This window comes from Chiloscyllium plagiosum, chromosome 14, assembly GCF_004010195.1.
Source record: "Chiloscyllium plagiosum isolate BGI_BamShark_2017 chromosome 14, ASM401019v2, whole genome shotgun sequence".
NCBI lineage: Eukaryota > Metazoa > Chordata > Chondrichthyes > Orectolobiformes > Hemiscylliidae > Chiloscyllium > Chiloscyllium plagiosum.
This window is the reverse complement of record NC_057723.1, coordinates 46057718-46072985: the sequence shown is the minus strand read 5'-3', so window position 1 is coordinate 46072985 and position 15268 is coordinate 46057718. Positions and strand designations below refer to the sequence as shown.

Genomic DNA, 15268 nt, shown 5'->3' with positions numbered 1-15268 from the left:
CCTCCCCCCAGCTTATCCCAGATCCAACCTTCCAACTCGGCACCATCCTCTTGAATTGTCCTACCTATCCATCTTCCTTCCCACCTATCCGCTCCACCCTCCTCTCCGACCTATCACCTTCAGCCCCACCTTCACCTACTTATTGCATTCCCAACTTCCTTCCCCACAGTCCTACCTTCCCCCCCCTCCCATTTATCTCTTAGCTCCCTTGGGCCACAAGTCTCATTCCTAACGAAGGGCTTATGCTTGAAATGTTGATTCTCCTGATCCTCGAAAGCTGCCTGACCGGCTGTGCTTTTCCAGCATCACAGTCAGCAGAGCAGAATGTACAGACATAAAAAGGCACTAGTTAACAGGGTTGGAACTATGACCAGTCTTCAAAGTCCCAAGTCTCCAGAATAGAGTGGGTGTTCTGATGCCAGCCAGGGGAAGTCAGGGCCCAGGGTGCTGTTGAGGAGAAGGCTAACTGGGTTGGGCATGTTAGTGGAGAAGCCAGCAGGGAAAGGGATCATGTACAGGTCATTGGACCTTACAGCGGTGATCCATGATGTAGGAAGCCATTGATCTGGAACTCAATGCCTAAAAAGATGGTTAATGCAGGAATCCTCAAGACTTTTAAGAATTACCACAGCATACAAGGCCAACGGCCACGTGCTGGAAAAAAGAACTCAAATTTTTGAAGACGAGTGCAGATATGATGGGCCAGAAGGCCTCTTTCCATGCTTTAAAAACTCTTTGACTCTATTATATATGATAAGTGTAGACTAATAATTCAGAAGAGCAAAGAGAATAAGCATAAGTTGGAAGAGGATGATATTCAGTGGAATGAAAATGGTTCTACCTGTACCTCCACACATATCATCTATTGCATCCTCTGTACCCGATGTGGCCTCCTCTATATTGGGGAGACAGGCCGCCTACTTGCGGAGCGTTTCAGAGAACACCTCTGGGACACCCGGACCAACCAACCCAACCACCCTGTAGCTCAACATTTCAATTCCCCCTCCCACTCCACCAAGGATATGCAGGTCTTTGGACTCCTCCATCGTCAGACCACAGCGAAACGACGGTTGGAGGAAGAACGCCTCATCTTCCGGCTAGGAACCCTCCAACCACAAGGGATGAACTCGGATTTCACCAGTTTCCTCATTTCCCCTCCCCCCAGCCTGTCTCAGTCAAATCCATCAAATTCAGCACCGCCTCCCTAACCTGCAATCTTCTTCCCGACCTCTCCGCCCCCACCCCAATCTGTCCTATCACCCTCACCTTGACCTTTTTCCACCTATCACATTTCCGACGCCCCTCCTCCAAGTCCCTCCTCCCTATCTTTTATCTTAGCCTGCTGGACAAACTTTCCTCATTCCTGAAGAAGGGCTAATGCCCGAAACGTCGATTCTCCTGTTCCCTAGATGCTGCCTGACCTGCTGCGCTTCTCCAGCAACACATTTCCATCTCTGATCTCCAGCATCTGCAGACCTCATTTTCTCTAGCCAGCTGTGGCCAAGTGACCACAGACCCAAAGTTGGATATTCTAAATTGATCCTTAGCCAGAGAAATTGGGCCTGACAGCTATTTGCTGCTATTTGTTTTCTATCAGCTACAGAGAACAATGCATACTGAAGTCAAAGATGTCACAAAGGTTCAGGAGGAAACAGCTACAACCAGCCCGAGGGTTATTTATTGAGAAGTATTATAGAGTCATAGAGATCAGATTTTCTGGCACCGTGACATCCACCCAGTCCTGAGGACGTACACTTTACACCTCCTCAGCATGGCAATAATGAAGGGTATTGGTGCAATTCCATCGGATGCTTTGAATCTCCACTCATGAAGCCACTGGCTAAAGCGATGGAACATTCGGGGCAAGGGGAATAAAAGCACATACCTGGAAGCCATCCCCTCAGCAAAGACTTACAACAAGACTCATGGTGGAAGACAGTGAAGGAAATTAAGAATATCCAGGAGAAGATCCACCCTGACCTGCAGAACCCAACCCTGTGGAAGGCAGCCAGCTCTTCATTGGGGATGAAGGAGATTCAATCGATTCAACTCAAACGCATGATTCATTGAGGGTAATATCCTTTCTTTGATAGATAGAATGAGAGAAATAATAAATATTGTGGGAATTTTTGGAAATGTTTACATAGTGTTTTTAATAAGAAACATTTTGCTAATGAAATTCAGTTGAACAGCAAATTCAATTCTGTGCCCCTTTATCCATCTCACCAACAGCATATGGGTAAAGTGTTTTTAATAAATAAACCGGTTGAAGTGTCCTAAGCATGGACAAAACAGAGTAAAATGAAACCCAAGACTGATAGGAAAATATTGCAATGGAGCAAGGGATGAGCTTTAAGAAGGAAATGCTGCACTATGGGGAGGTACATCTCAATAAGATGAAAGGTAATGGAACCAAAGGTTGGAAGGATGATGGACAGGTAGGTCAGATCATCTTCCTTCCCACCTATCCGCTTCACCCTATCACAATCATCTCCTACCTCCATCCGCCTATCACCATCCCACCAACCTTCCTCCCAGCCCCACCCCCATCTCCCTATGTATGTCTCAGCCCCTTCTCCCCTCCACCTTCCTAATAAATGGCTTATGCCCGAAATGTCAACTCACCTGCTCCTCAGATGCTACCTGACCTGCTGTGCTTTTCCAGTGTCACAATTTTTGACTCTGACTCTCCAGCATCTGCAGTCCTTACTTTCTCCTAGTAAACATAAAAGGGAACGAAACAAAATTCCACGGATATGAAAAATAGTAAGCAGGTAGTAAGAGATGGCGAGAATCCTTTTAGGGGAAAAGAGGGTCACATAGTTTTCAAAATGCAGTACAAGATTAAAATACCTTAATGGGTACTGTTGATAGAAGCATAAGACATAGAGGTGGTTGGTAGGATGAATATTGATAGGTAGAATGCACTGAAAGATGTGACTATGATCAAAGTGAATAGGTCACCTGGCCCAGATGACTTCCGTCCCAGATTATTAAATGAAGTGAAGGTAGAGATATAGCAGAATGGTTTAGCATAATTTTCCAATCTTCCCAAAATGCAAAGAAGGTGCCAGAGAATTGGAGAATGGCAAATGTGACATGCTTATAAATGAAAGAGTGTGAGGCTAGTCCTACTAATAAGGTGATTGCACAGGTGAATGAATTTGAAATCCAGAGACATAGGCAATCTGCTGGAGACCTGGGCTTAAATCCCACCTTGGCAGATGGTTGGAATTATGAGTTTCAGAAGAAATCTCTCAAACTGGCATTAAATGTTTAATGTTTGGAGTCTTGTGGGGCAATCTTAGTGTCCCTACCACTGGTGTAGGTGACCAGAGGTCAGGTCTCATCTACTGTGGAAGTGTGTCAAAATATGTGTGAACAGTTTGATGAAACAATCGCATTAAATAACTGGTCATAGCAGTTATAGAGTAGTTAATGTATCATCAGTGGTTAGTCAGGTTTGAGAAATATTAATCAAGGAAAATATCAACAGTAGCTTGAAGAGATTTGAACTAATCAAGGAAAATGACTCCTGATTTATACAAGGCAGACAATGTTTGACTAAACTAATTGAATGTTTTTAATTAATAACAGAGAAGGTTAATAGATTATAAGACTATAAGAAATAAAAACAGGAGTAGGCAGTTCAGCCCTTTTAATCCAATCCAGTAGAATCATGACTAATCCAACATTCCTCATTTCCATTTTCCTCCAGTTTCCCAGCAGCTCTTGATTTCTCTATTAAGCAAGAATTTATTAGTATCAGCTTTAAATACACAAGGAATTGCTCCCCGTAGCCCTCTGTGACATGGAGTTCCAAGGACTCACAATCCTCTTAGAGAAGAAATTCCACCTCACCTCACTCCTAAACTGGTATCCCCTTACTCTGAAACTATACAGTCTGGTCCTAGTCTCTCCCAAAAGAGGAAAAATTCTCTCAGCATTTACTCCGTTCAGCCCTTTGAGAATCCTAAATGTTTCAATGAGATTACCTTTCATTCTTCTCAACTCCAGTGAGTAGAGTCCCAACCTGTTTGACTTCCCTACTCTTATGCTTCAACTCCCTTGAAATAAAGGTCAAAGTTTGATCAACCTTCCTGATTAACTGATGCATCTGTGAGCTAGCTTTCTGTATTTTGTGCAGAACTATTCCCAAGTCCCTTTGTATTTCAGCTTTCTGCGATTTTTCTCCATTTAATTAGCAATTTTTTTTTGTGCTCCTTTCCAAGCAACTTCACATTTCCCCAAATTATAATCCATTTGCCAACTTTTTGCCCAGTTACTTAACTTATCAATATCTCTCTATAAACCAAAGAAGCCAAAAAATGCTGGAGATCTCAACAGGTCAGGCAGCATCCATGGAGAGAAAGCAAGCTAACATTTCAAGTCTAGATAACTCTTCATCAGAGCTGAATTGAGTGTGGAGGGGGCAGCATTTATCAACATGGGGAGGGGGGTCGAGGTGGGGGTATAATTGGAGTGCTGGAGGAGAAAGGATGTTGATAGTTCAGGTTAAGTGATCAGAATGTGAGATAGACAGAACAATGATGAGTCTAACTGCCAGACTGGAAAGAACATACAGTCCCACAGCAGTGGGGGGACGGGAGACAGGACATGGTGACAGAGAATGCAACAAGCAAAGCTAAAATAAAGGGAAGGAATGGGTTCACAATTTGAAGGTCTTGAAGTTAATATTAAACCCAGAGGGTTGTAAAGTGCCTAGTTTGAAGATGACATGTTGTTCCTCCAGTTTTCACCATGATTCGCTGGAACATTGCATAATGTTGAGGACAGATAGTGGGCATGCTAGCAGGATGCTATGTTACAATGATTGGCTTTGCATGGATTGGAGGTGTTCTGCAAAGCGGTCACACAGTCTGTGTTTGATTTCTCTAATGTAGAGTAGACCACATTGGGTGCAGCGAACATAATACACAAGATTAGAAGAGGTACAAGTGAAATGTTGCTTCACCTGGAAAGACTGTTTAGGTCCTTGGATGGTGACCAAAGAGAAGGTGAAGGATATGTGTTGCACCTTCTGCAGTTACATGGGAAGGTGCTATAGAAATGGAGTTGGTGTTGGTGGTTGAGGAGTGGACTAGGGTGTCCTGAGGGAATGATCCCTATGAAATGCAGATAGGGAGAGTGAGGGGAAGATGTGTTTGGTGGTGCATTCTGTTGGAGTTGTCTGAAATGGTAGAGAATGATCCTTTGAGCTCAGAGGCTGGTGGGATGAAAAGTGAGAACAAGGGGGACCTGATCATACTGTTGTGAGTCATGGACCTGATCACACTGTTGTAATCTGTAAATTATTTGTATCCCTTTCTCTCCTTGCCTTTCCACCTATTTTTGTCTCATCTGCAATTTTGGTTGCACTACATTTGATGAAGGGAATGCAATGAGCATTGTCTGTATGACTTCTTTCAAAGCATTTGACAAAGCACACCTAAAAGGTTGGTTAACAAAATTGCGGTTCACAAAATAGAAGGGATTCTATCAGCTTGGAAAAGAAAATGAAAGTTATAGAAAATGATTATTTTTCAGACAAGTGAGTGGTAGACAATAATGTTCTCCAAGGGTTGTTTTGAAGACAATAGGTTTTTACATATAAATTACATGGAATACAGCATAAAATTTCAAAATTTGTTGATGGTATCAAACTTGGAGGAGTGATAAAAAGAGAACATGACAGAAACCAATGTAAGCGAATTTAGATAAGCCAACAGAATTGGCAGATACGTGGCACATCAAATTTAGTATAGGGAAATATGAAGTGATGCATTTTGACGGAAGGGATGGAAAGAGGCAACAGGTGCAAGAAGTGTCCAAGGACAGAGGGACTTGAGGATATAAGTGCAAGGGTATTATTGGTGTCAGGATATATTGGGAGAATGATTAGCAAAGTATATGAGATCCTAGACTTCATAATGAAAGATATTGAGAGCAAAAAGCAAGGAAATTATGATGAACTTTTATAAAATCTTGTTTGACCACAACTGGAGTATTGTATCCAGTTCTTTCAGAAAAATGTGAGGGATCTTGAGAGGGTATTGAGGAGACTTACCAGAATGGCTCCAAGAAAGGGAATTTTTATCTACAGGATTCAGTTGCAGAAGCTGGGGCTGTTCTCTTTGGAAATTGAAAGGGAGATTTGATAGAAGTGTGGACAACGACTTCAGGTTTGGAAAAAGCAGGCAAAGAAAATCATTGCCATTGGCTGATGATAGGAGGGATAAATTTGAAGGGTGGAAGTTCACAGCCTCGGACAAGCAGCTGTCAGGCAGAGAATGCAGAATTGGGTATCATACTATTGATGCTATGCCTGGGTCATTAACCACCATTGTTAGCCTTTAACTGGGAAGGGGGGAAAGCTCAGTTGTCCCACCCATCTTTTGGGTATTCAGTGCCCACTTAGGAACTCTTCTGGATGCCATTGTTACCTTGCCATTGATAAAAGATATCTTAACCAAATATTAAGACTGCTTATTGACAGCTGAGAAAAGGGGCTATTTCACACAAGAGAAACACTCCCACAGTAGTTTCCGATGCATGTTTCACCTTTCCTTAACCCAATTCTTTGGTGACTAGCTCCATGGCAGCTCTATATTACAGATTGCCTATAGGCTCAGTCGTGGCAATATGTAAAACATCCATCATCCATCCCACTGATTTGCAGTACAGTGGAATGTCAGAGACCGAAAAAGTGAATGCAGTTCATATCACAGTCACAAAACCATTTAGAAAGGACTGTGTTCTTTCCTATTTAGGTTAAAAGAAGATGACCTCACACTTGCCTTTGAAAACAAGTATTTACTGCTACTTTAATCAACCATTTGATCTCGTGGATGTCTGTGCAATTTTATACTTATATTAACTAGGTTGAGATTGCCTTCAATATTGCAGAGTGTTGATGTCTTGCCATAGAAGACAACACAAGTTGAAAGCAAATCTTTCATATTCTGTGGAATGTTGCAGCAGCTCTCCAATAAATTTTGCAGTACCTTATACAGTTACAAGTTCACATACAAGTTTATATTAAAAGCTGGGTTCCTAAAGTCTTGCTACCTTTTTCAGCTGAGCGTAGAGCTAAGCTCACTCCCCAGTGAGCTGGATCTATGAGAACCTCTCCTGCTCCTTTTCTTTCTGTGATTTCCCATGTCAAGAATCCTTCAATTTATAATCTATTTCATGCGGATTACAGATAATTGTGCTGGTGTTTGTAAGGGGTCAAGCAAATCCTTCTATCAGAAAATCAATCATAAATTTAATCTAATTACTTTATTGATAAGATTATACTTGTGGCATTGACATTCACATTTGAACAAGTCAAACAAGAGAAAAGGGATCTCGCCATCTCTAATTTGCTTTGAAATAGTTTCAGGGGTTATTTTAGGTCTACATCTAATCTGAAATACTCATCTCTGACTGTGCATTATTCCTTTGGCATTGTGCTGAAGTGACAACCTTAGTACCTTCTCAAGCCTCAGAAGTAAGGATTGACCTTCTGATAAAGGTCAACCTGATCCATGGCTGACAGTCTCTCATCTTAAACTGCCAAATAGCTTGTGTGACAAGCTAAGGAAGATGTTTCAATGTCAATATGTGTGAAGTGAGTATAGATAACCAATCAGAAAAAATTGGCTGAGATCTGTTACATTTCAACCAATTTTCATCAGCGTTTGTATGGGAATAGCACTTAGCAGTTATGGTACTCGACTAGACAAGCTAAAGAATTCATAGTTCATATTCCTGCCAGGCTGGAATCAGAAAATCACTGTAAGTACTACTGTCATAAATATTGAATTCAGTTCATTAATATCCTTAAGAAAAGAAACTTAACTCACCTGGCATGACCTACATGTGACCAGTCCCGCACTTTATGGTTAACTCTTAACATCCTCAGGGGATCTAGAATTGGGTAACAAGTGTCTCAAGAAAAGAAGTATTTTGGTCCTAAATGAATTTGCCAATAGAATTAACCTCCAGTGATTCATACAACTCTGGTGTTAATGCTAATAGAATAGTTATAATACTTGCCCACATAATGTAAACATTTGTGTCTGTGCATATATAGTGCTTATGCAAAAGCCTTTATAGAATCAAGAGTAAAAAATGTTAAAAGAATTTAAAGGATATTTTAGTGTTTTCTTTCATTACTTAGTGAAGAAGTCTAGTACCATAATTGGGTGAGGAAATTCAATATATATGTGACCAAGTTTCAAAAGGTACCACATCAACATTCATCCATGCCTTTTGGAGGAAGGAATGGAGGGGCCACAGAGGAATGCAAATTCTAGCTTCACCAGAAATAGATTGTTACCTAGCTGTTAATTTCCTCCTAATGATACAGAAATATCAACATGAACTCTGCATCAGTAGAAGGAAAAATGCAAAGCATGTGCAACCTGCCTCAAGAATACCTGCCTCAAGAATATTAAGTGCAACAGTGCCAATGGCAATAATCTGCAGAGCAAAATCTTATTAAACAAATTGGCAAAGTGTCAAATTCAGGCGTTTCGTAGATAGTTTCTCCCAGTAAATTATCTCATGCAATTCTCCATAGCTAACATCATTACATATGTAACACTTCTCTACAGCATCACTTTTGGCTTGTCTTGCACTCACTGGTGATTGAAGTACTTGACACTGCTAGGCCCCTCTGGCTGTCCACTGATGGTACCATATTTGAAGCCCAGCTGTGTGCTAGGTCAATTGCTGCCAGGCAAGAATAGCCAATATCTCTACATGTAGTGGGAGGAAAACAAAAGGGGAAAGCTTCTGATGGCACACAGGTGACATGAATAACACTTTCATGGAAAGAGATTCTCATATTTGTATATTTTACCATTTTAATCTCCCACCTGTCTGATCAATTGATATTGTAACTACAGCTAGAAGAATGGAGCTACACAGACTACCCATCTTGGCATCATATCATGATAGATCTGTGCCTAAAGCAGTGCTACTCTTTTCCTAATGCTCAGTCTAACATAACATCACATTATTGCTCAGTGTTGAGAGTGGCTTACACCACTTGAAAGGAAAGGACAGTCCTGACTAATAAGTATCACACCTCTGACTGATCTCTGTGAAGCGCCCTGACTACTTATCATTAATCTGAGGTTATTGACTTGCTTGCTGAGCTGGTAACCTTGTTCACAGATGTTTCATTGCCATTCTAGTTAACATCATCAGTGCGCCTCTGGAGAAGCGTTGGTGTTCTGCCCTACTTGCTATTTATGTGTCTAGGTCCTCTGGGTTGGTGGTGTCATTTCCGGTTTTGTTGCTGATTCTGTTTCTTAGTGGTTGGTATCTTGGGTCCAACTCTACATGTTTGTTAATGGAATTCTGGGTTGAGCACCAGCCTTTTAGGGATTCCGGTGCATGTTTCTGTTTGGCTTGTCCTAGGATGGATGCGTTGTCCCAGTCGAATTGGTGTCTTTCATTGTCCACGTGTATGGATACAAGTGATAGCTGGTCATGTCTCTTGGTGGCTAGTTGATGTTTGTGTCCCTTGGTGACTAATTTCCTTCCTGTAGTGCTTTTGGTAATCTTTACACCATATTTCGTATGTGACATGATCCTGTTGGTTGTGGGTATGGGATCCTTTATATTTGTTAGTAGCTGTCATAGTTGGTTTATGGACTACCATCATACGCACAAGTAATCTGGTGGTCATTTCTGATATGTCCTTAATATATGGCAGTGTGGCCAGTGTGTCAGGATGTGCTGTGTCTTCCTGTTGTGGTCTGTTGTATAGGTATCGGTGGACTATGATTTTTGGGTACCCATTGTTTCTGAAGACATTGTGTAGGTGTTCTTTTTCAGCTCTGTGCTCCGGGGTGCTGCAGTGAGGTGTGGCTTGCTTGAACAATATTCTGCTGCAGCTCCACTTGTGGGTGTTGGGATAGTTGCTGTTGTAGTTGGATACTTGTTTTGTGTGGGTGGCCTTCCTGTATATGGTGGTCTGGAGCTCCCCACTGGCCCATGCATTTGACTATTTCTTTCACAGGAGCTTCATCAGAACATTGTTCAAGCGAGCCATAACACTCTGCAGCACCCAGAGGATGCTTAAAGCAGAAGAACACCCAGGGACTGGAAATATTCAGCCTGCACTTTCACTTTGAAGCCCTCATTTTATAACTCCTTCAAATACATGTCTCTAACTATTTCAATATAACATCGTGGGCCAAAGGGCCTGTTCCTGTACTGTACCATTCTATGTTTATTGACTGTATGCTTGTGACAGGTAACAGCTTTCCTTGTCACAACTTCTAATTTCAGTAATCTTTTCTTTTCCAGTTATTAAATAGGATATAAAATAACTGGTGTGTTCCAATAATTCGCATAAGACTTTGTTTCTTGACTACAGATAACTATGCCATTCGTTGTGCTTTGCTTGGATTATTACCTCAAAACAGCTGAAAATATTAAGATATGCTTTTAAATATGAGCAACCAATGTGAAGATATTACTGTTTAGACCTTTAAGTGCTATTTATGTTTAATTTTCCCATCGTCCTTTATAAGCAGCTTTTTGCCAGCAATTTTTTTGCCCCATTGGAAACCTTTTCAAATAAGGTGGAAGTTTTGCCAGGTTAATCGTGCTAAAATCAGGTGAGTCCCGATCAAACCTCGGAATCATCAGATGATTTGTTATAATTTTAGGGATGATGTTTGGGGAGCCCATTTGCTTTCATTGTGACACATTTTACCATTCCTAAATCAGACAGCACAGTTGGAATCCGGTCTCTTTAACAAGTAATCAATTTACCCCATAAATTGGGGATTGATCAAGCAGTTTGGAGGTTTTTCGTTTCAATATGGCGAAAGCGAAATCGGTGAGGGAGTTTGCTATCGTTTTGGGAGGGACGTCGGGGTCCGACGGAATTTGGTTAATGAGAGGCTGTTAAATTGGGAAATAGGTTTAACCAGAGTTTTAAATTATCTCGCGTTGCTATTTCTTTTTCATTTGTGGCCAGATTTGTTTTTCGCCGCTACGTTTTACTTGCATTGAATTTTAGCCACACGAGGAGCAAATGCGTTTGCATCCTGACTATGTAATTTTGATTTTTTTTTTGGCTAACCTCCACACTTTCCTTTTACATTTGATAAGTCTTGGATGGAGTCGAGTAGGAAAGAGTAGAAACTAAATTAATGGTAGTCTAATTTTCAATGGAACTTGTTAAAATAAATCCCTCCTTTCTCTTTTAGGTTTTAACAAACACATACATTTCTCTGTGGTTGGAGCAAGACTGGGATCCACATGTTCAGTATATTTAATGTGGCAAACTGGAGGGAGCATGTTGCTACCACAACTCCTCTTAATTTATTGGGTACAGACAGCTGGAGTACTGTGTGCAGTTCTGGTCGCTCTCTTACAAAGAAGGATACTATTAAATTAGATAGGGTTCAGAGAAGATTTGCTAGGATGTTGCTGGGAATGAATGGTTTGAGCTCTATATAAAAAAATAGGCTGGGACTTTTTTTCACTCAAGCACAGGAGGTTGAGGGGTGACCTTCCAGAAGTTTATAAGATCATGAGGGTCATAGAAATGGTGAATAGCAAGGGCCTTTCCCTAGGGTGGTGGGGTGGGGGGATTTCAAATATGGGGGCTTTTCTATTTTAAAAGGTGGGAAGAGAGATTTTTAAAAAAAGACATGAGGGGCAATTTTTTTTACATGAAATGGTTCATGTGTGGAATGAACTGTCAGAGGAAGTGGCAGATGCAGGTAGAATTACAACACTTGAAAACCCTTCTGGATAAGTTGCTGAATAGGAAAGGTTTGTAGGGATATAGGCCAAATGCAGGCAAGTGGGGCTATTTTATTTTGGGAATGTGATTGGTGTGGATTAGTTGACTGAGGGGTCTGTTTCCATTTGTATGACTCAATCTGATTTGGTTTGATCTTGTATGGTGAAATAAAGTTAACTTTAAATATTGAGATTAAAACTGAGAAGTAGATTTGTTTGTTCTATCTTCCATTAGAGAGTAATGATAACACTAGCAATGCTCCTGCTAAAGTTGTGGAGTGCCACAACATCTGATTGATAAAAATGTATAATTCTCAGCATGTTCATCTTCCACCTTCCAGTTTTTTTTTCTCTTTTCCTCAGCCATCCTGGTGGTAAATGTTAAACTTAGCATAAAAACAATAATTCGACATGTCCCACATTTGTAGTTGGTACTTGTTTCTGTACCTTTGCTACATCTGCAAAATGGAGACTTCTACCAATGCAGTTTCACAGGGCTGTTTGGTTTTAGAAGCCAAATTAAAAGCAATCTTGCAGCAAAAATGACTTGTACAATTGCAGACCAATGGGTATGATGCACAATAAAGATGTGAGCCCTCTGGACGGCATGTCTTCACTCTGCCTTTCCTTTTTTAATATGAGCAGCACTTGATTTTCTTTTGTCCGTGATATTGCTGTTTATTCCATGTTGTGTTGAGAACGTTATTATGGTTCTTCTCTTTGAGAAGAACTGCTGCATTTCCTAAAGCATTCTCCCAATTGTGATATAGTAAGCCATTCCATGATTTTTGACTTTGATGTATAAAATCTTGTTTGAGTCCATCTTTATTATTGCAGTACAACATGGATTGTGGTATAACTAGAATTCTTTATACAAGCAGTATTAGTTTATACACTTTTAAGCATTTGGTTTCTTTTAAAGGCTGACCTGGCAGCTCTTCAAGAGTCTGAAGAGACCAGGAAGTCCTCTAGGAAGGAGATTCTGATTGTTCAACCATATATGAAGCATCCTTTGCAAAACAGGTATAATATAACTTTATGCTTCGTAAAAGATTTATTAAGAAAACTAGTGTTTGACATTTGGCATTTAAAACATTTTTTTTTAAAAAAGAAATACTTCTTAATGGCTGTTGTTTAGTGTAAGCAAAATAGTATTTTCAAAATGCAAACCCAGTTACTACGTATTAAGATGCTGTTCATTTTGTGAGCAATCTGTGCTGGCCTTGCTTAATGTTTGCATGGCTCATTTGAATTGTGATCAAGAGTGCTTAGCATTTCTATTCCCTTTTTTTTTTTGCAACGCTGTCAACTGATACTTCAGTGCAATTTGGAGTCAACATGGGTCTGTTCTGTAATATTACTTGTAAGTACGCCATATAAATGAACTCCTCTAGCAAGATTGAACTTAATCCGACTAGATCTGCTATCATTTTAAATAGTGCTATTTTAGATCACCAGTTAGCTACCGTGTGTAAATACACCTTGCTAGATGTAAATGACACCATTTTTCTTATTAAGGTAAAATGATAGTGCTTAACTGGAGTGTTACCAAATACTGTAGTTTGTTGTGAACCATTTGGACATGTTAAACTGATGGTTTCAGGGAGTTAAAATTTAAAATCTCCATTGTCAAACAAGGTTACCATTTGTTATATGAAGATTAATGAATGTGTTAGAAAACAGAATGGAGGAATACAGAGATCTCAAAGGGATATGATTTTGTTTGATTTGATAAATCTGATTTGGATGTGTTAGTATCATGATTTTTGGCTTTCAGTAGGCAAGTTGCCCCCTTTTTTTTAATGGACTTTTTTTTAATCTGTGCTGATGGTGCCTTTGTCATGAACAGTAGAAAGATAGGTTGTGGCATAATGCAATTCAGTCTGGAACTTTTTATAGGGAAATGGTAGGAAATATGAAAAATATGTTATATTTACTTATGTGGACCATTTGAAGACACCAAAATACTAATTTTCTGAAATTGGAAGTTACCTTTTTTACTCTTTAGACAATAGCATCTATTATAGTACATGGAGGTCCAAGGCTATTTATGTACTAAGTTGAAATAAAAGTGTCATCGTTTGGAACAAATTTAAAAAAACGCGTCTAACATTTCCTGATATAACCTGCCTGGCACATCCCTGACCAATAAAGTGCAATGACCATTAAGTATTTTCCACATTAGTAATAGCCTTTTGGTAAATATCTTTATCCATGCAAAGGGAATAGAGTAAATCTGGCATACTAGTTTCAACTACTTTGCCAGTCTTTATTTTACATGCAGGAATTTAGTTATTCATTCCCACCCTTTGTAACCTGAAGTAAATATGCATAGTTATATCATAGCTTCTAGACTAGGATATATTTAAAATGTATCTTTATTACTATGTAAGCAAGCCTGTATTGTCTAGCCCAAGTCTGACTACCCTTGACCATTGCACTGAGTGAGCTTTTTGAACAGCTGCAGTCCATTTGTTATGCACACACTGTTTTGGAAGATAATTAGTTGAATGGTCCAGCACTGAACCTTCTCCAGCATTACTACTACCCTGCCATGCGAAGGCACTAGGCATGAACTACATCTAGATGTAGTGAATCATGGACCTTGCTGAAAGCAAGAACTGGTTTATACTATTTAATCTGACTGCTCTGGAAATGTTCTATATAAATATGATCTAAGTGGTAAGTATTCAATCTTTTATGAGCCTTTGGTAAGTTTTGAAAGAGTTCCTCCAAATTAGTTCTTGTTGAGGTGCAATTGCTTATTACCTGGGATGCAGGATCTTCATTTTCCAATGTTCTTGTGACTATACTCATTTTATGGAGAAAGTGAGTGCTGCACTTTATGAAAACTAAACTAATTGTTGTACCCATTTCATATAAACTCTTTGATAGCACCTGAAATTTCTACCCCTCATGGAAATGAACAGTATCGTAAGTTTAAATGCAATTTGAAGCAAATTGTTCATTAGTTGATTTAAAATGAAACAGTAAAATGGTTGTAAATTATCTAGAATATTTCACTTCATGTGTTCTTGTTTCGAACACAGGTGGACTCTCTGGTTTTACAAAAATGATAAAAATAAGCCCTGGCAGGCAAATCTTCGTCTTGTTACTAAATTTGACACCGTGGAGGATTTTTGGGCGTAAGTATTGGTAGAATTTTAAATACAACAGAAGTAGTTTCCAGAAAATGGAAGTGGAAAATATTAAGAAAGATTTCTTGCTGCAGTCTTTGAATGAAATAATACTGTTAGTAGTGAACTGAGAAGAATTTATTTTCAGTGACAGCACTGATCCTGTTTGCTCGTGCTAAGCATGTACTGCTACTGATCTAAGACAAATTAGACCCAAATTTGTGCTACATCTAAACCTTTAAAAATCTCAAAGCTATATGCTTAAGCAAATAATTTGTAGATTTTTGACTTGAAATTAAGTACTTCCCACATCTCAGCATGCTCTGTGATTAAAGTTTATGCGAAGATTTGTAGCTCGGGTGCTTGTTGTGGTT

General features: G+C 39.8%; 1 protein-coding gene across 3 annotated transcripts in view; it reads left to right on the top strand.

The window, feature by feature from the left end:
* Positions 1-10755: 10755 nt before the first annotated feature.
* The window catches only part of LOC122556923 (eukaryotic translation initiation factor 4E-1A-like), a 16408-nt gene continuing 11895 nt past the window's right edge, over positions 10756-15268 (top strand). Inside the window, exons 1-3 of one of the 3 annotated variants that reach the window (XM_043704169.1) lie at positions 10756-10843; positions 12680-12780; positions 14808-14903. In XM_043704169.1, the coding sequence (XP_043560104.1) occupies positions 10826-10843; positions 12680-12780; positions 14808-14903 (215 nt within the window). In that variant the 5' untranslated portion in view covers positions 10756-10825. Of the gene's footprint in view, positions 10844-10914; positions 11063-12679; positions 12781-14807; positions 14904-15268 lie in introns of those variants that run through there. The other 2 variants (XM_043704170.1, XM_043704168.1) reach the window with 2 other exon arrangements.